Raw genomic sequence first — 26,499 nt, forward strand, 5'->3', positions numbered from 1 at the left:
CAAGTTGCTGCACCAAAGTCAAATTTTCTGAACATTATTATTTATTTATTACCCCCCCCCCCCCCCAATAAATAAATAAATAAATAAATAAGTAGTACATAAACACTAAACTAAAATACTACAACTACAAGATTTGTACTTAAATTACTTTTACTTCCAATACTTGAGTGAGATACAATTAATAATCATAAAATTCACTCAAGTCCAAAAAATAAAGACTTTTTTCTCAAACAATATTGCGCAATGCCACTTTAACTTGTTATAAGCGCGAATATCACTGCGGGTACTTGAACTACATGAGAAACATTTGAAGATTTATGTGCGACATCAAAATCACATCAGAACTTGGCACGTCCTGACTCCTGATCGATACGACAATAAATCACGGCAAACGATCTGAAAAGCAACCACAACACTGAACGTTGCACGCCCGTTGAAATAAATATGCAGCAAAGTATGCACGAATCGCGTCGAACGAGCACAGATCGTCCACAAAATGCAAACAAAGCATCAGGCGAGCAGATTTTTGCGAATTGTCAGCTGATCTCGTTGCGAGAGCGAAAGACTCACGCACGGCCAGCTGTGCGTTCCCGGCACATCCATGTTGCCGTTATTAGACGTTGGCGTGATTGCTAATGGTTCGAGAGCACGGGCAGGCTGGTGGCATGTATGCATTACGCATCAACACGCACGGCTGAGCAAACTGCAACCGCGCGTTCATTCCGCTCTGCATCACCGCGATGCTGCACAACGCGCGCGCACGGACGCACGCACGCACACACCACTCACTACTACGCTATCTTACCGGGAAGGTTCCGTCCAAAGTGGGAATAGGATCCCCGGTCGGAATGAAAAGGCGTCCAGTCTTGGGTGTCGTCGCAGTAAATAAATGCGATGCACGCAAGCCGAGCGCTTCAAAATAAGAGCGCTTGCTTGCTTGCTCGCTTGCCGCTGTCAGGTTGGCGTTGGGAAGCAGCCCACCGCTTCCTGTGACGTCACAGTCAGCCCGCAGCTGCCGCGTCCACGCGCGCATGCTAAAACGGCGTGAACGCGCGCGCCAGTGTGGCGTTTGTTTCTCATTCATAAATAACGCGCAGTTCAATGCTGGATTTTCGTGTGAGTTGAAAAATCATTTTTGAATGTGGAAAAAATAAACGCAAAAAAAAAAGCTTGAAAATACTGAAATAAATATTTGGGTCGTTACAGAATTGGAGCACATTTAGGCTTGAAAATTCTTGGAAAATATAACCTTCACTTTTCTGATTTTCTGCTATATTAATCATCAATAAGCTTACGGATCAATTGTCGATTTTATTATGATGATGATGATGATGATGATGATTAAGCCTTAATGTATTGCAACCCTGTTTATCGCAGCAACAGGGTTGCGAATCTGGACGAATGTTAGCTTTTTCTCAGACGCACAAGCTAGCAGTTTAGCTAGCTGTAAATGCCGACCAAGAGAACAAACTCACTTATGTAAATAAGTAAAGAAACAAAATTAATTGTTGTAATTTGATCGTGTGATCATGTATAACAGGGTTGCATGAGGTCGAGTGAGACATTCCATCATGGCTAACTAGGTTATAAAAATATGAAAAATAGAAGGGATAGGACATACCTTTGTTTTGGGAAAACTGTTTGATGTTAAACGTCCAGCGTGTCATCTGATTCACAGTACTCGACTTCTTCTACTTCTTCTTCTACTATGCTAAAAAAGGTTCTGGTAAGAGTGTTGCGTGCATGCTGGGAAACACACGTCCCATGAATAATAATATTTAAAATATTATGTTCATTATAACAAATGGTCACACAGTTGAAAGAGACAGCAATGAAACAAACAATGCCAAAATAAAAGAAATGCGAATTTCCTTTTAACTATTTTATTTGAGATTCAAATTGATTATTGGGGGCTGGAACAAAAGGGGAAAAAAATGGCATTTTAAGGGGTACGGATTTGGTATTTGAAAAACTATTTTCAAGCATTATTTTCATGAGTTTTTGTTTGTTTAAATTAGATTTGGCCTCGGAACAAGTAACATTTTAGGAATTTTAAATTGTAGTATTTTGTATGGGGTTTATTTAAAGTTTGATGGATGGGATGTAAAATGTCCTCCAATTCTGGAAAGACCCACATGATAAATCAGCTATAAATGGGAGAAAAAAAGTTAGCTCGAGTGTAACAAAATTCTATATTTCATGTGTATAGATGAGTATGACATACATTATATAGTCTATTATTGTATTAACAGGAGTCGAAATTGATCAAGAAGGATTATAGCACCATATTTTTTAAGAATGTATTCTTACTTTTTTTTCTTTTTTTTTAACTTACTGTGTTGAAGGATTTATTGATGTTCTTTGTTTCTTTTAAAACAAGAAAGAAAAAGGAGACAGCTGCCAGAATGCAAAGTTTAAACAACACTGCCACCTTTTGCAGTTTTTAGGAACATCAACATCCATTGTTGCTCATCAGACATCATATCATGCAAAGCGATCACTTTCTTTCAGAAGCAGACGCAGAAATGGTTTCTGATGAATTTTAGCCGAGTGCAAATGACTCCGAAAAACAAGGATTTTTGTTTTCAAATGAATGCAGTACGCTTCGCTTCTGCACAATTCGGATGGCCTATTTTTTCTTCATTTAAAGAAAACAACAGAAAATACACAAACAGAAAAAAATGGGAAAAAAAGCCCCCCCCCCCACAATTTCTTTTTTAACAAAAATAAAACAGTCTTATTTTTCAAGTGAATGCAATACATTTGCGTACTATTCTGATGGCCTAATTTTTTCTTCATTAAAAAACAAAACAAAAACACTGTGTGTTAATACTAATAAAACAGAGCATGACATTGACTCATTTTTGGTAAGAAACTCACGGCAGAAGATTTGATGATGATTTAATCTGTCAGATGGAGAAAAAAAAAGGCAAATACAAAAGTCAATGTGAATAAAATTGGTTGAATTTGATCATTCTGCATAACAAAAGTGTTATGACCTAAACGAAAGTGCGTGTGGTGACTATGAAGCAAAACCTTAGCATTTATTATCAAAAAATAAACTGCAGGATCACAAGCGACAAAACAACATACAGAGATAAATACAGGCGACTCTCATGACGTCTTCAGACTGAGCCGTGAAGAAGGCTGGGAATATTTTTCTTCTTTATTCGAATCATCTTCATGCCGCGATCTGTGGAAGGCAAAGCAAAGGCCGTTCAATGAAAACCGGCAAAATGTGCAATTGCGCTTCTGTCTTGCAATTTGGCTAATTCACATCATAAAACGTGGTTCACTATTGACTTTTTTTTTTGTGGAGCCGATTTTTGGAAAAACAAATGTTGTGCCATTTCTTTAATGGTCGATTTCTCTCAAAGATGGCGCAAAAGCTCTGGCAAGTATGTGATCGAGTATGGAGATAAAAAACCAAAATGTGAAAATACCCTTTCGGCTTTTAATGCACGTCCTGATACAGTGTCGCCGGTGTTTGAAGTTGTTGTTGTTCCCTCCGCAGCCGCTGTACAGAAACACGTGACACCTCTTGGTTTTGGGAAGGTAAGCAAACCTGCGCACGCTACCGCCGCACGTTCCTCTGTCCACAGGATCCATGCACGCATCTGGCAGGTTTGCATCTGGAAAACAAGCCATGGCATTTGTCAAAGATCTGATCTGGCTGCCGAGCTACCAGTTTGAGAGTCCTGATCGGTTTCTGCTCAAACGATCAGCACGTTATAAAAATGAGAAAAGTTGTAAAAAGTTACATCAGTAATAGGAAACAATTTGTCCTGACAGATTTCCATGATTCAATGTGCTGGAATATTGCTTGTGGTGTACTGCAGGGGTCTATCTTGGGACCCAAGCTTTTTTATTTATTTTATGCATTTTTGGGAAATGGGAAATATAAATATATATATATATAAAAAAAATAAATATATATATATATATATATATATATATATATATAAATAAATATATATATATAAAAATAAATATAAATATATAAAAATATAAATATAAATATATAAAAATATAAATATATATATATATAAATATATGTATATATAAATATATATATATATATAAATATATATATATTTTTTTTTTTTAAATATGAATTTTACCCAACTGTGACTCAATATGCAAGAAGAGTATTATCTGAATCTGCTTTTAAACGTAATGCCTTACATAAATAATTAATATTGAATACAGTTAAGGTCAGCATGTTGGCGTGCACGCCGTCAACAGCTGTTCCAGTTTCTCACGTGAGCCCCACCCTTCTTCTCGCAAAGATAAGATAGATAACATCAATTAAAGACATGAATATCATATAGCACAAAACAAAGAGCACCATTGAGGAGTTGATTGTTTATATGCATGATCTGTGAACATAATCATTCTATTGCTTATTGAAAATGTAAATCATGTCGTCACATATTCTTCAGTCACGTTTTATAAATTGAAAGGTCCAAATATAGATCCGTCTGTCGTTTTGCATGTAGTTGTTGTTACCACCACAAGATGTCGCTGTTTTCTGTCAGAAAAGGCTTGGCTGGCCTTTTTCCAGGTTAATCGTTCATGTTTTTTCCCCAGATGTTTTCCTATCTTCCTATTTGGGGCCAATTCAAATCATATCATCACATAAATCTGACATCCCTGCATTAATAAAACATTTCTAGCAAAGGACATAAAGGAATAAAGTGGTATACAGTCATGACATTGGGATTATTATTATTATTATTAAAATTCTCCCTTGTCAGGGGTCATCGACCCCAAACGTTTTAAGAGAGCTTCCAACGTTTTGCATTTGAAGTTGAAAAACAAAATGACGCTACCCTGTGAATGTTCCGGGTCCGTGTTGTTCGTTTGCGCCACCGTCATGTTGACCGCGTGCTCACCTGAGAAGACGACATGCAAATATAATGATGCGCATATGGGAAGGATCTAACAATTATTGATTGTTGTCATTCTGCAACGTTGCGCGACTCGAACGTGACGTGCGAGTCCTACCAGTTAATATGGTCGGTTGCGCATCGATGCTTTCTCTGCCACTGGTCTGGACTTCAACGCTTTCTACATCAGCCCAAAGCAAAAGAAAAAGGACAAGTCAAGACAAGAAGCAGTCGGCAAAAGGTTTTGCAACGGTGCGACTAACAAACATTGGGAAAGAAAACCAAAACAAAAAAAAAACGGTTTTGCTGTCCATATTTAGTCCAGGGTGGACGAAATTGGTCACAGTCCAGAGACGGTGCTGTTATTTCCTTTTTTAGCTGATAAATGACTTCTTAGTTGCGCCTCAGTAATTGAGGAGTAATGGAGGGCGCTTTGAAATAAATCATGGAAATGCTAAAGAATTTGTCAACGTGATTTCACGGTCGTCTTTGAGGGAAAACACTTTTGACGACGTCATCAACTCTGTGAAATCAAGTTGGTCTTTGCTGACGCTGACGAACGTCGCCTTGATTTGATGTGAACACGTTGCATTTGATTGACGTACCTCGCTTCTGACATTTGGCCCGGCACTCGCCGATGCTCCTGAAATTGTTGGCGTTGCCAAAGCAGCCGCCGTAATAGAAGCGCTTGCACTGCTGACCGCTGCCGTCGTAGAAATAACGCGTCACCAGGCCGCGGCACGGACCCTCCGCTTCGGGCAAGTGACACGGGTTTTTATCATCTGCCAAGAGAAAAAGAGACAAACACTGTCACAGCAGAGAACCGCGAAAGGAAGCGAGCATCCTGCTCAGGTTGGATTGACATGAAAAGTGACATCAAGCTTCTTCTTCTTTTTTTTTGGGTGCTCCAAAGTGTCACAGGAAAGAAAAACGTCCCGCAATCAGACATCAGACTGGAAATCGCACGCAACTCTTCCGCATGCGGATACAAATAAATAAAAGCAGCAAATGTGCGAGCCAGCAGACTTTCCTTGAAGAAAGTCGACGATTTGGGGTATTTTGGGGGAGGAAGACGAATGCAAAACGTGCTTACGAAATGTTGATGCTATTAAAAAATGTAAACATATTGCAATGCAACTCACAATATTTTGTATTATATTAACTCGTTCAAACCCAAAAACGTACAAACACGTTTTTAATACTTTGTCCTTCACTCCCAAAACATATTTATATGTTTTTCATGTTTATTTTAAATGCTAGAGCACACAGAAGGCTTTGATGCAGCTTGAAGAGGACACTGACATCAAGGGTAGTTATTACAAAAAAACGACCAGCAGGTGGCAGCAGAGTATAAGAGGCCAACCAGGGCCATGTTGCAACAAGCTCTTTTTCCCACAGGTTTGTGAATAATGATGAAACTTAGCTAAATTGTAATGCTAATTGCTGCAAAACGGAAACAAGATAGAAATATACTTTTTTTTCCTTACTCTAATATTTCCATGTTTTTATAGCAATAGAACACAATATTCTGTGTGCCTTGCAAAATCAGTCCAAATCCAGTAAAACAGCCGGGAGCAAAGGGGCTTGCTTCAGTCAAAATGGCTGCGAGGAAATGAGTTAACGTCATAAGAGTATGTGCGTTGATATACATGTGCACTTATGACGTTAATATGAAACAAAATATTGCGAGTTTTATTTTAATATTTTCAGAAAAAGTATCAAATTAAAAACAAACGAAAAATATATACATTAAAAACAAATACATACAAATATTACAATGCAACTCACAATATTTTGTATTATATTAACGTCATACATTTAGATACGTTGATATACATACAGTATAGGTTACGCTTATGACGTTAATATAATACAAAATATTGTGAGTTACAATATTAAAAAATATATACAAAGAATATTAAAAATAAATGAATATATAAAAAATATTAGAATATGTATATCAACGTATTTACATTTACAACGTTAATATAATACAAAATATGGTGAGGTGCATTTTAATATATTTTTAAAAAATATTTATTTTGCTTAATTAATCAATATCACAGGACGCTTGATAATGTAAATGCTTGGCAGGTTGGATTAAAGAAGGTAACTTTCAACAATTGAATTTTGTCATTTAGTGATAGAATAGAATAGAAAAGGCCTTTTTACGAGTCATGCAATGGGAGGATCCCGGGTTCACAGCAATAGTCAGTAGAAGTAATATGAAAGAATCAAACGTGTGTGCGTGCCGCTCGCCATTTTTTGATGGCGCGTGTGCAAGTTGTTTCATTACGGATAATATGTTATCAAACGCCTCCCCGGTACCTTTTCCTTTACGGGTAAACTTTCTGTCATCAACGCCAAAACGTATTTGTATGCAAATTGCGGCGTGACGCTCTGGTCTGGCTCGATCGGCGTTCTCGCTAGAAATCACCGCGGCAGACAAAATCCGTCTGGCGAGCAAAGCACTTTTGAAGAACACGCAATCTAAAAGCGTTGATAGGTGCGCACGCACGGAAGGCCAAGTTGTGATGCGGATCAAAGACGCTTGAGCACCGACGGGCGTGTCGAATTTGCATATTTGCTGCTGAACTTGACAGAAAACACCAAAAAAAGCGGGGAGGAAAGTAAAAAGGGGCTGGATTGTAAAGCGGATGCTCTTCATCGTTTTTGCAAATCAAGCACTCGTTTAGCGTGGCACGCGCCAACCACACGTCAAGAGCTCGGCTTCTGTCCTGTCCTGTCCTGTCCACATTTCCTGCTGAGCTTAGAAAACATTATTATATATAAAAAAAAAAAAAAAAAAAAATAAAAAATAATAAAATAAAAAATAAAAAATAATAATAAAAATAAAATAATAAAAAAAAAAGAGAAAAAAAATAATAAATATTTTTTTTAAAAAAAAAATAAATAAATAAATAAATAAAACATTATCCGCAGCAAAAATATAAACGCAACACTTTTGTTTTTGCTCCGATTTTTTTACGAGCTGAACTGAAAGATCTAAAACTTCTTCCACGTACACAATATCACCATTTCGCTCAAATATTGTTCACAGAGCAGTCTAAATCTGTGATAGTGAGCACTTCTCCTTTGCCAAGATAATCCATCCCAGCTCACAGGTGTGCCACCATATCAAGACGCCATGATTAATGCACAGGTGTGCCTTAAGACTGCCCACAATAACAGGGCACTCTGAAAAGGCGCAGTTTTGTTTTATTGGGGACCCGAGACGCAAAAAAATGTGTTGATATTTTTGTCGCGTTTGGAGGGTCTCCCTTCAAGCAACTCACCTGAGACGACGCACGTTTCCTGGCACGCCTCCAGGCTTTCAAAGTTGTTGGCGTTTCCTCCGCAGCCGCTGTATTCAAAGAGCTCGCATCGACCCGTGTCCACGTTGAAGAAGAACTTGTCCCGCAAGGACCTGCACGGTCCCGGGTCTTCCTTCAGGGCGCACAGCTCGTTGAAGATGAAAAGCTCCGGTTGAGCTCCGGCCTCTGGAAAACGGATGGACAAAAACGACGTTTGCTTCATGAGAACAATCTCCTGACAAATCCTTCAAGAAATGTCACGAGTAATGCAAGTCAGCAGAACATTCGTGACGGCGTGATTCGGTTGCACTTTCCATAATTGTCCTCATTGTGCAAATACGGCGATGTAATTGGGTCGGCGTCGATGTATTGTATTGTGTGCAAGAGGCGCATTATTCATAATTGACCCAAAATGAGCTCTTGGCAATTAGCTTACAGCATATTCATTAAATGAGAATTTGCCAGCCAGAAAATTAATCCACTTGGAAAACGCCAGAAGAAGGTTTTCCAACATTCCTTTGACTTTCCTTGACAGTTTTGAACACAGAGGGAAAAATGTCTGCATATTGTTTCATCTCAACTCAATTGCTCAATTGCATAAAAAAAAAAGTTGCACATTGCTGTCTGGTGAATCCTAACTCATTTGCTCCCAAAAATTTATAATGATTAAAAATATTGCCATGGTCCCAAAAACGTATTTATACGTTTATTTTATGTTTATTTTTTATTTTTTGCTCAAGCATACAGAAGGCTTCGATGCAGCCTTTGACCTGAAGAGGACGCTTACAACAATGGTAGTTACAAAAACGGCCAGTCGGTGGCAGCAGAGTAAAAAGAGATCAACCAGGGCCATTTTGAAACAAGCTCTTTCCTCCCCGCTGTTTTCAACAGGTTTGTGAATAATGATGAAACTTAGCTATATTGTAATCCTAATTGTTGCAAAACGGAAACCGATACAAATTTACTTTTTTTTCCTGATGAAAGAAGAGACTCTAGTCATTTCATGTGTTTATCGCAATAGAGCACAATATTCTGTGGGCCTTGCAAAATCAGTCCAAATCCAGTAAATCAGCCGGGAGCAAAGGGGCTTGCTTCAGTCAAAATGGCTGATAATAAATGAAATGTTTCAGATGAATGTGCATCAACTCTGAAATATGAATGGCCGAATCACAAATGTATGGGCCACCCCCCTCTGCAGTCAGTGCCCCCCCCAGTTGCCCGTGCCCAAATTTTTTTTCCCAGTCTGTCCCTGACCACCAATTTAGATGCTAAAAATGAAACCGATTCATTCAAAACTGAAGTTCCACTACAGCTTCGAGGCGGTAATCTTTTTTTTTTTTTCCTCCGATGAGATTTGACTCCCCCGAAAATATGATCAGCCTCTGTTTCATCCGTTTATAATAGAAGTTGTTGCCATTGGCACGGGCCCTCCGTGCCCCTTATATTTCACTTGCTTCCGTTATTAGGTTTTTCGCTGAGACGGAGCGTTTTATCATGCAACCCTAAAGGAACATGTTGAAAAGTTTGGAAATGAAGTTTACCTTCCTGCAAGGTACACAGCTGAGAGAGAGAGCGAGAGAGAGAGAGAGCGAGAGAGTCGCTCGGCTCTGGACTGCCAGCAAAAGCGCTCGCCGAGGGAATGAGGCCGGCATTAGTGCAACCTGTCAGATGGCAATTTATGACCTTGGGGTGTGTGGGGGTGTTTGGAGGAGGAGCGGATCGGGCACTCATCAAATCCTCCCGGTGTCGTCTGCCTTATGGAATTAGTATCGCGTCCAGTTGGCGAGACGAGGCCCTGCAGAGACTTTTGCTGATAAATGGTGGGATCGGGCTGGTCCACCACAGGAAAGTCCAATCTGGGTCTCGCTCTAGTCCCCCGTCTCATTTCTCTGACGTAAACAAGCCGCACTGCTAAATCTCAGTCATGGCAACAACACACTCTAGAAACAGTTGGGTCAAAAATAACCCAACGTTAGGTCAAAAATAACCCAATGTTGGGTCAAAAAATAACCCAACGTTGGGGCAAAAAAAATAACCCAACGTTGGGTCAAAAAAAAATAACCCAACGTTGGGTCAAAAAATAACCCAACGTTGGGTCAAAAATGGACCGAACCTCTACTTGGGTCGATTTGACCCAACTTTGAGTCCAGTCTTTTAGTGTAAAACAACCCCAAAACATTGGTTAGATCCTTTACGTGGGTCAAAAAATTGGGTCATTTTGTACGACACAAACCAGAAAGTTGGGTCAAATTGACCCATAAAGTGGATGGGTCCATTTTTGATCCATAATTGGGTTACTTTTGACCCAACTGTTTTTAAGAGTGCACCATCATTGTCCTCCATTCTCAAAACAACCCGCCTGTTCGGCTGGTTTCTCAGGAACAGCAACAATGTTACCGGGTCAAATTGACCCATGCTATATTTAATGATAAATCCCAACAAATATTATTAATGGGAAATATTTCAAATGAAGCAATTTTAACAAGCTTCATCATAAAATACTACTATTTGTAGTCGATCAACTTTGTAATGGGTCAGTTTGACCCGGGCTGTGTGCGCCAGAATAGTGAATTATTGCTCATGATTAACAGTTTTCAATGCAAATATACCAAAATGAACCATTTCATTAGAAAAGATACATTGTGAAAAACGACCAGTTCATAGTTATTAATTTTCAAAAGGGGTCGATTTGACCTCGTCTATGATTAATTTTGCAAAAGCATAAACATTAGTAACCATTTGAATTGAAAATATGTCAAAGCAAACCATTTTAATTGAGAGGTTTCATAGCCCAAAAGTACTTATTTGTCACCTTTAAAATGGGTCAATTTGACCCGGATTATGTCTTATGTTCCAATAGCATTGTAATATGCATTTAATATTTAATTGAAAATACGTCAAAGTGAACAATTATAATTTTCTGTCAATGAGACGTCACATTTCATGTCAAAAACAAAAACAAAAATCAATGATACTTTTTCACTCTTAAAATGGGTCAATTTGACCCGAAAACCCACCACAATAAATATTATGAACCGTTTTCATTGCATTTTTTAAACATTTTGAATAATCTCTTGATGTGAATTTTGGGTCATTTTGACCCAGTGTATCAGAATCAGAGAAACATTCTTTTTTTTTTTTTTATAGCTCCTTATTATCTGCATGTTGTCAAATATGCTGAAATAAACTGTTTTTATTATCTGTTGCCGCCAAATTTGATAGCAAAAAGTTTGTTCGTCAACTTGAAAGTGGGTCATTTTTTGCAAGTTATAGTCAAAATGTTTAAAAGCTGGAAATGATTGTGTTTATTCACCGAAATTGAAATGTCCTCCTGTGTATTAACTTGTAAATCGTTCAGCCAGCTGTAAAAAATGTAAGCGGTAGCACGAGTACGTTGGAGGTGAGAAACCATTATGGGTGAGACGAAGATCCCCCGAGGAGCTGCGGTTTTAAATTGTAATAAAAAAATAAAAATAAAAACAGCCTGAAGTTCACCTTTAGAGAAATTACCCGGGCAACAGCAAATACAACGTTTCACAGCAGACACCAATGCTGGGTACGATCACGTTTTGAGAAATTCCCAGGAGCACATTCAGTCAGGCATGGCCGATCCGATCTGCCTTTTGACATGAAAGACTTTGAGCAAACGAAACCAAAAGACTCACCCCCAAAAAAATGTTTAACCCACAAAACAACAACAACGAATCGGTTTTGAAGTCATGAGATAAAAAAATTGTAATCGCCTGACACCCCTTATTTTTGACCCAACTGTTTTGCCGTCATTTGGAACAGAATACATGCAATATGTATATACGCACGCACCAACAAACAATTCATTCCAAGCTCCCGAGAATAAATCTAAACTTCCCTGAAGAATCTCTAATTCAGCTTTCATGTTAAACATGAATAAATATACTCAAGGACGCAAAATGCAAGTGTTTGAAAAATGGACCTCCCCGACAGGGGAAGCAGATTTTATGCCTCCATTTTTCATCGGCATCTCTTCCCCCGGGTTCTGCCGACAACTCTGAGCATTGCCAAGACACACACACACACACACGCACGCACGCACGCACGCACACACACACACACACACACACACACACACACACACACACACACACACACACACAAAGACAGATTAAGGATAATCGTCCGAGCACAATGCCAAGAACACGAAGATCTCCACACGGGCAGGTTGAATCCATTTGGGGCCGAGTTGCATCTTGTTGTCGTCTCGTCTTCTCACTGCGGCAGCTTCTGAAATTATTTACGTCTCAGCATGCAGTCAATCGCATTTAGGATAATATTGGAGAAGAAGCAATCGGAGCGCGGGTGACTCGCTGTAAAAGTTCAACAGTACGGCCATCTTAAAAACACCAATTTCAACTTCTGACATGTCATAAAGCCCGCTTGAACTTTTATTTTGTAGGTCAATCAAATCCATTTGCGGAAGGTTCGGCTGGATTGCGACATGTGCCGATTGTGGGAAAAAAAGGGGTGTGACCAGCATGTGAGGCTCACGAGTTTCAATTCATGCGAAGCCGTCCCTCGGGCGAGTCAACAAAGGCTTGTGGGTGACTCACACCTTGTCCCAAGGTTCCGCTTTCAAGAGCGATGACGCAACTACCACCGTACTGATACATTAAGCCCGCAATGGACTTTTTCATATGACGTTTGTTATTGGATTCGTCAAGCGCACACACATTATTCCTGTATTCAGTGGGGGAAGGTGTTGAAGGAAGTTATGACCGCCGATCTGATATAACTGACTCTCCCAATTTTTAAAAAAAATAAATAAATAATATGGAAAAATACTGGACAAAAAAGAATCCGGGACTATGCAAATTCGTAGGGAAAACCGCTAATATGGGGGGGGGGGTCCGCTGCATTGGACTATTCTCAAAGGGTCACCAATCAATCACGAACACAAGAAAGGCTGCAGTGGGTCACAACCGGACTTCTATTTCTAACCGTCAACCGCAGCGTCACCCCAATTATATAAGCCGTAGTCTTACACGAACCTATGCTAGCGCAGTGCTAAAGTCATCATGACAGGAAGTATTTGTATGAAAACACTTAAAAGGCCAGAACTCAATTTGTACAGCAATAAATGAGCATGCCTTGCGCTGCGCCATTTTTGATTTTTGATTTTATTTTTCCAACATGTATTAAAAAAAGAGAGAAAAACATCAAAAGATATTCATGCACATTCTTACGCTGTTGCGCAAACTACTGCTTTATACGCCGTTGTAACCACCAGATGTCAATAATAGACTAACTATTCACACAAAAAGCACGTCCCTGATTTTATGTTTTTTGGATTTGTTGGGGTCTGGATGTTTCTTGGGCTGGGGAGGAGTTCTGGTGGGTGGTGCCTGGTCGGTGCTGGATTTCACCTTCCTTGGTTTTCTTTGGTCCCCTCGGGTCTCCTGACGGCAGTGAACGGTATGAGATTTTTTCTAATAGGTTTTCTGGTGAGCTAACAAATACACGCACGCACGCACGCACGCACGCACGCACATACACAAAAATAAAAAAAAATAAAAAAAATAAATAAAAAATAAAAGAGCAATGATGACATTTCCGAATGAACAATACTGAGCTCTTAAAAAAACATAAAAAATAAAATTAAATAATAATAATAATCCTTCTCTGTATCATTATATATCAATGTCAATATTATTATGCGGATCTATATATTTGGGAGTCATGACGAGAAGCGACTAATATGAGTTGGTGGTTAACCCACAAAAGGCACCTTAAAGACATGATTACATGATACGGAATATACAGAATGATAAGTAAGTACATAAGTAATTTTAATGATGGCTTGTATTTTTTTGTATTTTTAAAAATGTGTTTAAGATTAGTTTTTATTATAACAATATATGTCATATCTATACAAATAGCAGTTTATCATAACAAATACAAACAATTTATTCTAAATACATTAAAAATAATATGGAACACAGCTGAGGCTAACATGTTTCCATGCTCTTAGATCTAAGTTGTTAATCGTATTCTTAATACCTAGAAATAAAAAATGAAATAATGAAAAAAAAAAAAAAAAAAAGCACGTGTAGGAAATAAATATAACCGTCAAATGTTGGTTGAAATGAGGGAACGTTTCTGTCTCAACTTGTAACGATGGACCATTTCTTTCATTTCACTTCTTGGCGAATTTGCTTAGCGCAGTCCATTGAAGAATAACTGCATCAACTGCGATTATTTACTTTACCCCGTTGAAAAACTGCAGCAGAGGTTCGATGTGCTAAATATGGGTTGAAGAAAGCACCACGTGTGATTATAAAAAACACATTTCGGTAACAATTACGTCGACAAATAATTTTGCACTCTAAATCCTGAGGCAATCCACTCCAGGTGAGCTGATGACTCACAATTCGGAGTCAGCAGCACCAAGTGGACCGTTGCCAGGTTCAATACAACAAAGAGGTCACGTATTCAAAAGGGACTGTTTTTACCCTCGGCCAACGACGCACTCGCCTGGGCGGAAACGATCTTTGCGGGAAAACGCTAGTCCAAATGTCAACGGCTTTATTTGAACATGAACGTTAATAGCGTCTTCGGAGTTCCCTGGCCTCCTTTTTTGTATTCTGCCAAAGAAGACAAAACCTCCGCGGCCGAGGGGTTATTTGCACTCTCAGCGAAAGGCACGCCATCAAAGTGCTGAGAGGTACGCATGGGCGTGTGGACGGGCCGTCGTGAATGAAATGTTACTGACAGATACATTATCAAATGAGCTATTAACACAAAAGAACCCCCCCCCCCCCAAAAAAAAAGCTGATGATGCTATAACCACAAGAAAGACAAGACTGAAGTCTGAATCAATCGAGAGATGACCCAATTTTTCTCTTTAAAAACAAAAAGTCTTCCAGTTACTTTCTTGGTAAAATCGAAATGCAAACGCAACAATATACAAAAAAAGCTTCTTCTTTTTTTTTTTAAAGACTTTGTTACTTTATTGATTACTTGATTTTAAAAAGTAACTTGGTTACTTTACTGATTACTTGATTTTAAAAAGTAACTTTGTTACTTTATTGATTACTTGATTTTAAAAAGTAACTTGGTTACTTTACTGATTACTTGCCATCTCAGCGAGAATTGAATATAAAGGTCTCTCTCCTCTCTCACAAACGTATCCACGGCAAGAATCTCTCCTTGCTCTGTCCGTGTCTTACGGACACGCGAGTCTCAATGCGCTGAAAACGACGATGTCACTCGCTTTCTTACGTATTCTATAACGTTGCATGTAAGAAGCATATGTATTTTCCGACGTAACTTTCAGGGAGGTTCGAAGAGTAACTTTAGTCCGAATACTTGTGTGGAGAAAGCAATGTAGTCGTTACTCCAAAACGTGCTTTTTATTTATTTATTATTATTATTTTTTTATTATTATTATTTTTTTTATTATTATTTTTTTTTTTATTATTATTATTTTTTTTTTTAACGTGCTTTTTGACGTCACTGCTCCTACATTTATACCGTATTGCCAAGTATGATGAAGATTGTATAGTATATATATATATATATAAAAATAAAAAAAAACACACCCTCAGAACGACCTTGGGAGCCGCAGGCAAATCTTGTTAATTATCTAAAAGGCATGTGAGATGCATTCATTTTTAATCATGGCCCGAACGTTGACGTGGCAAGCGGCGAGGGAGCAAAGACGGCACCGAGCAGAGTCAATTGCTGCGTGCTCTGTCCAGCCATTTGTTCGCGTCAAATCAGATTTAACAGTTTTGTTTTTACTCCCCCGCAAGCCACGGAAGAGTTTTATCTTGTTCTTATTGGAAAAGGTAAACAACGGCCGCTCCCTTTACAGCAGCATTGCATCTCATTGCCAAATCGAAATCCATGATCCCGATGCCGCAGGGTCTTGACGACAAAACAAGGGCAAGAAAGCCCTGCAGAAAAGCTGCTTCTTCCTCGTTATAATGTTCGGGTTTGAGATGCTGATGATGATGATGATGATGACAGACGCCATCGCTACCGAAATCAATCCCCGCTATGCGGTTGTCTGAAGCCCAAAGCAAACAACGAGGCACACGGATGATTACAACACGCTTTGCAAAAGAAAGACGTGCTGCCAAGTCCAGATTTTCCAATTACAAAAGATGAAGCAAATTATTCATCGGACCGCATGAAACAATCAAATGATTGTTAAAACATGAGAAAAAAAAGGCAGACAAGACAATAAATTGAAAAGTGATGCTTTTTTTGCGCACGTCGCTGTCTGATAACGTTTATAATACGTTTTTGTTGTCAAACCTTGTTTTCTCATTCCAGTACGCTCTTGTGATCACACAGCGGAAATAATATGGATGTAAATACTTTGATTATCAGCATGTCAGTATTTTGAGACGCCTTCATTTTGTAGTTGAGGCCAAGATTTCGAAGGAAAGTCTGCTTTGCTGCGACTAGAAAATGTAATTTGGGCTGTTTGTTCTAAATGGTATTGAAAAGCACGCCGTTGCCGTGGCGATGTACCGTTTGCAGAGAAAAATGATGTTGTTTGGTTGATTTGGGGTCCCTCTCATCGCGATATGACATTTTGGTCTTCGCCGCTCCGTCACACAACGTCCCATAAATGCGAGACAATTAAAACCGGGTTCCGAGGCTATTGTGCGTGAATTATCACGGCTCAGCTAATTCTCTACAAGCGGATACAGATTAGCGGCAAGAAGGACGCAAATAGGCTTGCCACCGTGGAGACGATTAGACATGCAAAGCAGCGAAACCAAAGGGACAAAGTTCAAACAAAATCGACAAGGGATGTTTCCGAGAGAGAAAATCAGTACGGAGAAAGCAATGTTCTTATTTTCATTAGCGGCAGAGCTATTAGCGTCTAATGGAGACGCTGAGGTCGTGGTGAAACATCAAAAGAGACGTGCGCAAGGAGCCAACTATCTTCAATACATCCTTTCTTTTTATTTTTTTTATTTTTTTTTATTTATATTATATTATATATTATATTTATCTTCAATACATCCTTTATTTTTTTTATTTTTATTTTTTTTATTTGATTTATTTATTATTATTATTTTCTTTATATTATATTATATATTATATTTATATTCAATACATCCTTTCTTTTTTTTATTTTTTTATTTTTTATTTATATTAAATTATATATTATATTTATCTTCAATACATCCTTTCTTTTTTTTATTTTTATTTTTATTTTTTTTATTTTATTTATTTATTATTATTTTTTTATTTATATTATATTATATATTATATTTATATTCAATACATCCTTTCTTTTTTTTATTTATTTATTTTTTTTATTATTATTTTTTATATTATATTATATATTATATTTATATTCAATACATCCTTTATTTTTTTTATTTTTTTATTTTTTTTCTTTATTTTTTTTTCTTTATATTATATTATATATTATATTTATATTCAATACATCCTTTCTTTTTTTTCTTTTTTTATTTATTTATTTTTTCTTTATATTATATTATATATTATATTTATATTCAATACATCCTTTCTGACTCAAAGGTTTGATTGTCACACGGTCATAAGATTCATCAGTAAGGTATTAATACTTGTAAAACCCCAAAACCACAAGTAGCAGTTGCGTTGTATGGGCCCAATTCAGATGAAAACGGCTCATCATCTGCTAAAGCACGGCTAATTTGGGTCGGAACGTGCGTGGTGAGCTCCGATAATCTCACCACAGAACCGGAGGCGTCAAATCCAGGTCCACTAAGTAAAAACCCCTGCCGCCGGTTCTCTTTAAACTCGGCGTGCCGGTCGAGTAGAAAGCCAAACCGTGGAAGGTTTTTGACTTCCTGGACTTGGATTTGACACAAACCCCACAGAACATCCAACACGTAAGGATTCGCTTCAACCGCCGGTCTCGAAATAAGTCCTCCAAGGCAAAAATCTTACAATCGAGTAAAAACAAAATACGTCGTGTTTCCTCAAGTGTTGCCGAAGGTTGCTCGTCCAGTGAACCCACGATTACATACTACGAAAAACGTAACATTGGGCAAAAATGTTTGGTTTTTATTTCTGCCCGCTTCGTTGTCCGCAGGTCGGGTCGCTTCTTGATTGGCTTCCGTACCAGGTCAGAGTTCACAGAGCCATGACTCGGGAGTCGTTGGCTTCCCTCGCACTCAAAAGAATTTGATTCCTTAATATTGGATTTACGATTACCAGCCTGACTGGTTTCGGACCCACAAATCCAATCTTAACACACCTCAGACCGAAGGATAATCTTATAAGACGTTAAATAGGCTCGCCGTGAATCAGGATGGGGCAAAAATTGGGACCAAACAAACGGATTATCTTTCATTCCTTTCCTGAATACTAAAACGTCCTGCAGTCCACACGCGGCACCAACCCGGAACCGCGGCCCACTCTCACTCCATGCTATTCCACCTTACCAACGTAACTGGACACTCCCCCCCCCCCTTTTTTTTCCCGCCAATTACACCCCCAAAATTGATAGTTTAGTCCTCCATCTTCACAATGGAATACTACGTACTTATCAGTCTTTTCACGTTTTCAATAACTACCTTCAAACATGCAAATTTTTTTTAGACACAAATCTCTGAATTCACTCTCAAAAGCTTTTAAAAAAATAAAAATAAAATAAACTTTACAGCAGTGGATATCTTGTCTCGCCTCTTGATTATTGTTATTATTTGACGCACGGACAGCGGAATCTATTGAAGAGACTGAACTGGAGACCAATTTGTCTCTGCAAATGTCATCTTGCACCGACTCTACCGGAGACGCGCTTTTGATGAGATGATGGAATCAATATGGCGGCTCTTTCCTGAAGCAGGTTATTGTTCTAAGGAGCCAAATGAGAAAAGTGGCCATGCAGCAGTTAGTTGTCGAACGTCATCACGAATATATCAGTATGCATTTTATTCCAATTACGCAGATATTTTGACAACATAGAATAATTCCTGTGGCAACAAGAGTTGCCTTTACCCAAAATATGCAAGTAATCCTGAGGAACTTGGACGAGTTGTTATCATTCACTCGTTCATTATCCTCCAACATTCAGCACTTCCTGAAAGCGCTTCCCTTCAGACATGCTTTCGAGTGTTCCGAAGTCGGACTCATGCCGGAAATGCTGACGTTTAGCAGATAGCTGATTGTACTTTTCAGATAAGGGGGGGGGGGGGGGGGGGGCTATACAGGTTCAGTAAAGATACAACTATCTTTTACAAACAAACTCCAGTAGAATAATTCATAAGGGCAGGGTCCGGTAATCAGTTTTCAAAGAAAACCATAAACATGATATCTCAAAATGTTTGACAAAGCGACTCAGCATTGACTCAGTATTGAAAAACTTAAGAAACTTTTAAATGCCGTAAATCCGGCGTATATATATATATATATATATATATATATATATATATAATATATATATATATATATATATTATATATATATATATAATATATATATATATATATATATATAATATATATATATATATATATATAATATATATATATATATATAATATATATATTATATATATATATATATAATATATATATATATATATATATATATATATAATATATATATATATATATATATATAATATATATATATATATATATATATATATAATATATATAATATATATATATATATATATATATAATATTTATATATATATATAATATATATAATATAATAATATATATATATAATATAATAATATATAATATATATATATATATATATATATATATATATATATATATATATATATAGATATAATATATAATATATATATAATATAGATATAATATATAATATATAATATATATAATATAGATATAATATATAATATATATATATATATATTAAGAAGAAGAATGCTCAATGAATTGTTGTCCACATATTTATGAATGGAATGTGTCACGTTAGAACAGCTGCCTACCCTTCGCCAACACTTAGACGTGGTCTGAGCAGGTCTAAGATTGGGTTAGGTTTAGTCTGTGTCTCAGTCTATGAAAATAGAACCCCCGGTCCCCATATTTAGCCATTATTATTTTTAGTCTTCGTTTTTGTCTTGTTTTGTTGGCTCGAACTGCAGATCCGGTGGACGACAGCACTGCCCGACAGTCGCATGGCGTTCCACAGGGTTTGATTCTGGGGCCTCTGTTGTTTTCATTATATCTGCTGCCCATGGGTTCTGTCTTAAGAAAACATGGGTTTTCCTCCCATTGCTATGCGGATGACTGTCAGATCTTTGTCAAGCTGAGAGATTTTTCTCAATGTCAACATTTGACTTGCTCTATTTAGTTCAAACAATCATTTTTTCCAAACTCTTAATTTGTCAATTAACTCCAAGAACCCAAACAAAAATCTTCACTTTGTTGAGCTTTGTTTTTAATACCCACATATATTTCTATTGAGGCACCAAAAGATTGGTCGTTACCCGCAAAACATTTCTTTTGCACATTTGCCATCTCTCTCATTTTGACAAGCCTGAGCGGACGCGCGATCTTCCTCACGGGGCTCGTATCCTTCAGCATATTGCAAAGCAGTCGGCTTTTTATCAGGAGCCCGAAGAACCGAGATTGACAAATTTCATGCCCATAACCAATTTCCCCTGCAGCGACATCTGTGTGCTAAAGGTAATGAATAAATAATACAGTATGTGAAAATGTGTTGTGTTCTTTGTTTAATGGATGGATTTCCAAAACATGTTATTGACCAATTCATCACGCGTAGTACTGGAAAATTTATTATTTATTACATTTCATGTGTTCAACTATCGTATCGATGGCCGTTGTTCCAGTCAACTCAGGAGTTGCCTCGTGTACACGTAATATCATGTCATATTTGTGTCATATAAAGTTCAATAATCCCACTCAAAAATGACATGCCGAGCTAATCCCGAAGCTCGCATTCGTATGGAAAACGGCAAAGAAGCCTAAATTTAGCTCTCGGGAAATTTTCTGTACCAAAAGACCCGCCAAAATCCGTCAAAAAAAGTGTAGCACCCGAGATATGTGATTGGAAGCGTGCCGGCTGCGTTTTCATTTCACCCAGCAAGTTCCAAAAGGCAGTCGGAAATGTCGAAGCGAAATATCCCGAAGGTTTGGCAAGCTCATGACGACGCATACACAAACCGGAACAAAATCAGGACCCAAGCCCGCCACCTTTTAAAATAAATATCTCAGATAATTTGATTATGCCTATGTAGGGAACGTTCCGTAACTCCCACTGACCACGCAGGCTAAATTTAGCTCCTCCCCCACATACTTATCTCAGTCTAGAGATCTTAAGATAACACAAGAGTTTTTCAGGCAATAGATGAGGAAAAACGAAAAAACAAAAACACAAAGCAGTGAATTTGTAAACAGCAAACCGCGACGAGGCGTAAGTTCGTGTATTCACAGAAATATGGCTCATTAAAAACATCTTGTTAAAAGTAGTAAGCAGTAACAGCAAGCAAAAGAAATGTACAGAAAATATCGAGGAATAATAAATACATAACTGCAGCCCTCTGAATGCAATTGATTTGTGACACGTTTCATAAGCCGAAAATGTCAAGTATCAGGCTGAGAAAAAGGGCAGCACCATCAGTTTCAAAACCGCATCTCGTGAGCCGCCGAGGCGCGGTGACCGGGCGTCCTTAACGACTCTCCTCGTTTTGTGTCATTCGCCCCACAAGGGGAGGATGCACAAAAATAGGACCTGCCGAAGCTTCGGCCTTTAACGGCAAAGAATATTAAACGAACGATGGGCCTGCTTCGTGTGAGCTCAAACTGATATGGATTTCCTGAGAACGTAAACATTGTACGAGCGTATCACCATTTTGTTTGCAGCCAAACAAAGTTGAACAGCAAAGGGTCGTCACAAACGTGTCCACGTGAGCCATCGGCCATTAATAAATTCACCTCGAACTGGAAATTCCATGAATGCGTTTTTTTTAGGGATGAGCGAGGATGCCAAATATCAGTATAGGGCCAATACGGGCCTTATTTCTAAGTATCGGGTCCTCGTGGAGCCCGCTAATACCAGCCACTGATACTTACGGCAAAGAAAATCTGACATTGACTCATGAAGCTCAAAGCAGGACTTTCTAATAAAGCAAAGTTACAAAGTTGTTTTAAATGCGCAAAGTGCAACTCACTAAATAGCAATTCAAGACATCTTTGCAAAATCTAATCATCACTCTTCATTTTTAAGGATCATTTATGAAGATGAATTTGAGAATGATGTTCAAATATTTTGGGATCGAGCAAATATAAACCTTAGGAATTGTGAGGGTTGGCTGTAAAGTGGGCTCATTTTCCAAACCCCGGCATCGGCCATCCATTTCCACCGTGACATAAACGGCGCAGTTACGGGCTAATTACCTTTTTGACAGCATGGCTCGGAAACATTATTTTGAATTTATGGGTCACTTGCGCTCGTCTTCAGACGAACTGCCGTGCATTTTATTCCCATTCAAATGCTTCACATCTCGCATTTAGTATCTCCAGTTTGTGTTTGGCAAAAGTGAGAAGTCACAGCAAACCCTTTCAAAACAGTTGGCTCCAAACTGGGTCAAAAAGGGACTCATCCAACTTTTTGGGGTATTCAATATAAAAATGTATAATAAATATATACAAATAGTTGGGTCAAAGAATAACCCACAAAACAACCCATAACATTGGGTTGCTTTGTGGGTGGGTTGTTCATTTAAGTTGACATAAAAAAAACAAATTTGTTCAATTACTCGAAAAGTTTGGTTAGTTCAGATTTGACCCAATTCAATTGGGTTATTAAAGTAACCCAAAATAGTTGGGTCACAGAATAACCCATGAAACAACCCATATCATTGGGTTGCTTTGTGGGTTATTAATACAAGTTGACCCACATTTTTGTGTTTAATTATTCGAAAAGTTTCGTCAGTTCAGATTTGACCCAATTCAATTGGGTTATTAAAGTAACCCAAAATAGTTGGGTCACAGAATAACCCATGAAACAACCCATATCATTGGGTTGCTTTGTGGGTTATTAATACAAGTTGACCCACATTTTTGTGTTTAATTATTCGAAAAGTTTCGTCAGTTCAGATTTGACCCAATTCAATTGGGTTATTAAAGTAACCCAAAATAGTTGGGTCACAGAATAACCCATGAAACAACCCATATCATTGGGTTGCTTTGTGGGTTATTAATACAAGTTGACCCACATTTTTGTGTTTAATTATTCGAAAAGTTTCGTCAGTTCAGATTTGACCCAATTCAATTGGGTTATTAAAGTAACCCAAAATAGTTGGGTCACAGAATAACCCATGAAACAACCCATATCATTGGGTTGCTTTGTGGGTTATTAATACAAGTTGACCCACATTTTTGTGTTTAATTATTCGAAAAGTTTGGTCAGTTCAGATTTGACCCAATTCAATTGGGTTATTCAATTCACCCAAAAAGTTGGGTCAAATGAAATAGCCCAATAAACAACTCCAAAAGTTGGGTTGTTGTTTTTTCTTAAACCAGTTCAATTGGGTTATTCAATTGACCCAAAAAGTTGGGTCAAATCAATAACCCACAAAACAATGCAAACAATGAAATAATGAAGAAAGTTGGGTCAGCCCCTTCTTGACCCATTTTGTGTTCTTTTTGACCCAACCGTTTTTAGACCGAAGGAATCGGCGGATTCGTCTTCACGGCGTACGCCTGAACTCGGATTGATATTCAAGCTGCACGCGTGCGAGTGCAAACAGAGGAGAAGCATTTGCCCGATATCGCTGGCAGTCATGCGCCATTAATCATCCGGATAACAAATAGTGCGTCACGCCCAACGCCGAGCGCCGCCAAGTGCTCCAACACGCATGGCTCCCAGGTGAAAGATTGCAAAGATTGGATTTCATGGAACTGCGCTTTTTTCTTTTTTCTTTTTTCTTTGCCGTGGGCTTGCACGGGAAGGAAACACCAAAGCAAATCCCAAACGCTGGCCGGGCACAGAAGCGTCCAGTATTTACTCTCCGCTCTGCCTGATCATTTCATTACACGCCGTCTTGCAAATGAGGACGGAATTTGACAATTTTGCGTCAGGGGATGTAAACAACAAGCAAAACGCAAAACATTGGCCGGGCAATGAAGCCGATTTATGTGTGACGATTTCATTCTCCTGCTGAATATGACAAGTGCGCTTTTCTGGTCCAATGACACGCCGTCCCTAAATGAGACACGGCGCCACATTGTGGACGGTCAGCGAAGACCAGCAAGACTCCGTCTCCCGTGATTAGCAACACGCTTGACGTCTGCTGGCAGAAAAATGGATTCTTAGGCTGAAGAAATTCCAAATGATACATTTTGGTCGGCTTGGATTTTTTTCAACACGTAAAATGGAAACCAAGCAGGACACAACAATCAACTGATCAAATGAATGGACAACTATATGAATCATCAATTAGAGGCTTTTTTTTTTTTACTTAAAATGATATATCACATCACTTTTTTTCAGACCGATACCAGTGTGAGTATTCATACTTTGATACGGAAAATTTCAATGAACACAAAAAGAGATAATGATGAACTTGAGACGTTTCTGCTGTTTCTCATACACAAAATTGCCGAATTGTCAAACCGCCACAACTTAGCACCAATGGAGAGCAACAAGGACTTGTTCTCTGTCAAATGTTTTGTCTTAAGTATCAGTGGCTGGTATCGGCATTCTTCACGTGGATCGATGCCTTGAACAAAGTCCATTATTGACCCGATACCAACACTTGGTATCAGTACTCGCCAATCCCTACTTAATATGCACCAAATCCTCGGAATTTCAGGTCTCAATAGTCATAGTCAACATTTTACTTTTTGGTTTGTCCTCCATGAAAGCAAACTGATTTCTGCTTTGACTTTGGACAACAATGATCAACATTTTTGGCAGATTTTCTGACATGTCACAGACCAAAATCACATTTCTGTTCAATCAAATTGAAATAATGTCTTGTTTTTCGACAGAGGAATGGAACTTACATTTTTTTCAATCCATTTCATCGATTAATACAACAAAAATAATCGCCAGATTAATTGATTCTTCAAAATATGGATAGTTGAGAAAATCAACCGAGGATGAGAACCTCCAAATTCAGGACGAGGAGACAAGAAAATCCATCATGATTCATTTGTAGTTTATTGTTCACTTCGGTGTCGTCACAACAATTTGCAGTTAATAATGATTTTAAAAGAAATCAAATATATTACACGTCAACGAAAAATTTTGAATTTGACTTTTATTACAATAAATCAAGAAAATAAATATTTAATGAGGTGAATGAGTAAATACATGTTAATTAAACATATTAGCTAAAAAAAATTAAATATGGAGCTCAATTAATGCAACAAAAAAATGACACAACATTTGATCCTGTCAACACTCGGTGGGTCGAATTAAAGATCTGAGCGGGCCGTGTGCATGCGTGTGTGTGTGTGTGACCCGCGGGCCATACTTTGCACACCACTGATGCAAACAGCAGCTGACATTTTTTTTGGGGTGGGGGGGGGGGGGGGGGACAAGTAACTGGAAAGAAAAGAGACGTTCTCACCACTTTGACCTGACATGACTTGAAACCACAACCGCCTCGTTATTTCTTTAGCAAAGGTGCGCGCAAGTGGACTTTGGACGTGTCTTGACATGGCCGGAACAATCAGAAGCAGAACAATTTCTGCTCGCTCGCCATCTCGCGTTCACATTTAACAACAAGTCAGCCAAGTTTAGTGGCGAGTTGAAAGGCGAAAAGTCAACAATTACCTTGCGCGGCCGTTCTGCAGCAAGTCCCCCAAAAGCAAACGCAGGTCAGCCAAAAGGCGCGCGAAAGCCGCCGCTTGTCGTCGTCGTCGTCGTCCTTACGACGAGACATGCTTGCTTGCTTCCGGCCGCTCGGAGGTGAACACGAGAGAAAGGCAGCCTCATCAACTTCAGAACACTTGCTGGAAGTTGACGCACTCGGAAAGTTGTCAAGGCAGCGCGGGCAGGCAGGGCGGGCGCGCGGGCGGGCGGGCGCGCGCGCGCACTTGCGTCTGACGGGCGCGCGCACGCTCGTCCAATAAATGGTCAGTCATTTCCTGTCCACTCACCACCAGGAAGTAGCGCATCATGTGACGTCATCATGTTTGCAGTCGCCACACGCACACGAGAGAAAAAAAAAGGCAAATGTCAAAACCTGTTTGCTTTGAAAGAGCTTGATAGTATATTTATTATTTCCTTTCCATATTTAATGTTAAAAATAGGAGAGCTGGCAAAACGTTCACATATTTATTGTATGATGCTTT

At 38.5% G+C, this 26,499-nt stretch overlaps 2 protein-coding genes across 3 annotated transcripts in view; both read right to left on the reverse strand.

Moving 5' to 3' along the window:
• Positions 1 to 1,673, reverse strand: part of LOC147165060 (calcitonin gene-related peptide type 1 receptor) — a 28,994-nt gene extending 27,321 nt beyond the window's left edge. The window contains exon 1 of one of the 2 annotated variants that reach the window (XM_086091467.1): positions 1,622 to 1,673. The gene's annotated coding sequence lies outside the window, so the exon portion shown is untranslated. Of the gene's footprint in view, positions 1 to 805; positions 985 to 1,621 lie in introns of those variants that run through there. The other variant, XM_086091466.1, reaches the window with a different exon arrangement.
• Positions 1,674 to 2,884: 1,211 nt separating this feature from the next.
• tfpia (tissue factor pathway inhibitor a) lies at positions 2,885 to 26,245 on the reverse strand. Its single transcript, XM_086091239.1, has 7 exons — positions 25,979 to 26,245; positions 8,186 to 8,389; positions 5,495 to 5,671; positions 5,008 to 5,070; positions 4,833 to 4,895; positions 3,444 to 3,632; positions 2,885 to 3,193 (listed from the first exon to the last, which is right to left on the reverse strand). Exons 1-7 carry the CDS (start codon positions 26,085 to 26,087, stop codon positions 3,126 to 3,128), a joined length of 873 nt encoding a protein of 290 aa, XP_085947365.1. The 5' UTR covers positions 26,088 to 26,245; the 3' UTR covers positions 2,885 to 3,125.
• Positions 26,246 to 26,499: the final 254 nt, after the last annotated feature.

The sequence above is a fragment of the Leptonotus elevatus genome, chromosome 12 (genome assembly GCF_054856555.1).
Source record: "Leptonotus elevatus isolate MCC_2025b chromosome 12, RoL_Lele_1.0, whole genome shotgun sequence".
Classification (NCBI taxonomy): Eukaryota; Metazoa; Chordata; class Actinopteri; order Syngnathiformes; family Syngnathidae; genus Leptonotus; species Leptonotus elevatus.

Bases quoted from the DNA above. Each gene is read 5' to 3' on its own strand.
- tfpia (XM_086091239.1), bottom strand. From the start codon at position 26,087: ATGTCTCGTCGTAAGGACGACGACGACGACGACAAGCGGCGGCTTTCG. The intron at 8,390-25,978 runs GTAATTGTTGAC...TCCGTTTTCCAG, and splicing joins CTGCAGAACGGCCGCGCAAG to AGGCCGGAGCTCAACCGGAG. The intron at 3,633-4,832 runs GTAGCGTCATTT...CTTGTTTTCCAG, and splicing joins GGACCCGGAACATTCACAGG to ATGCAAACCTGCCAGATGCG.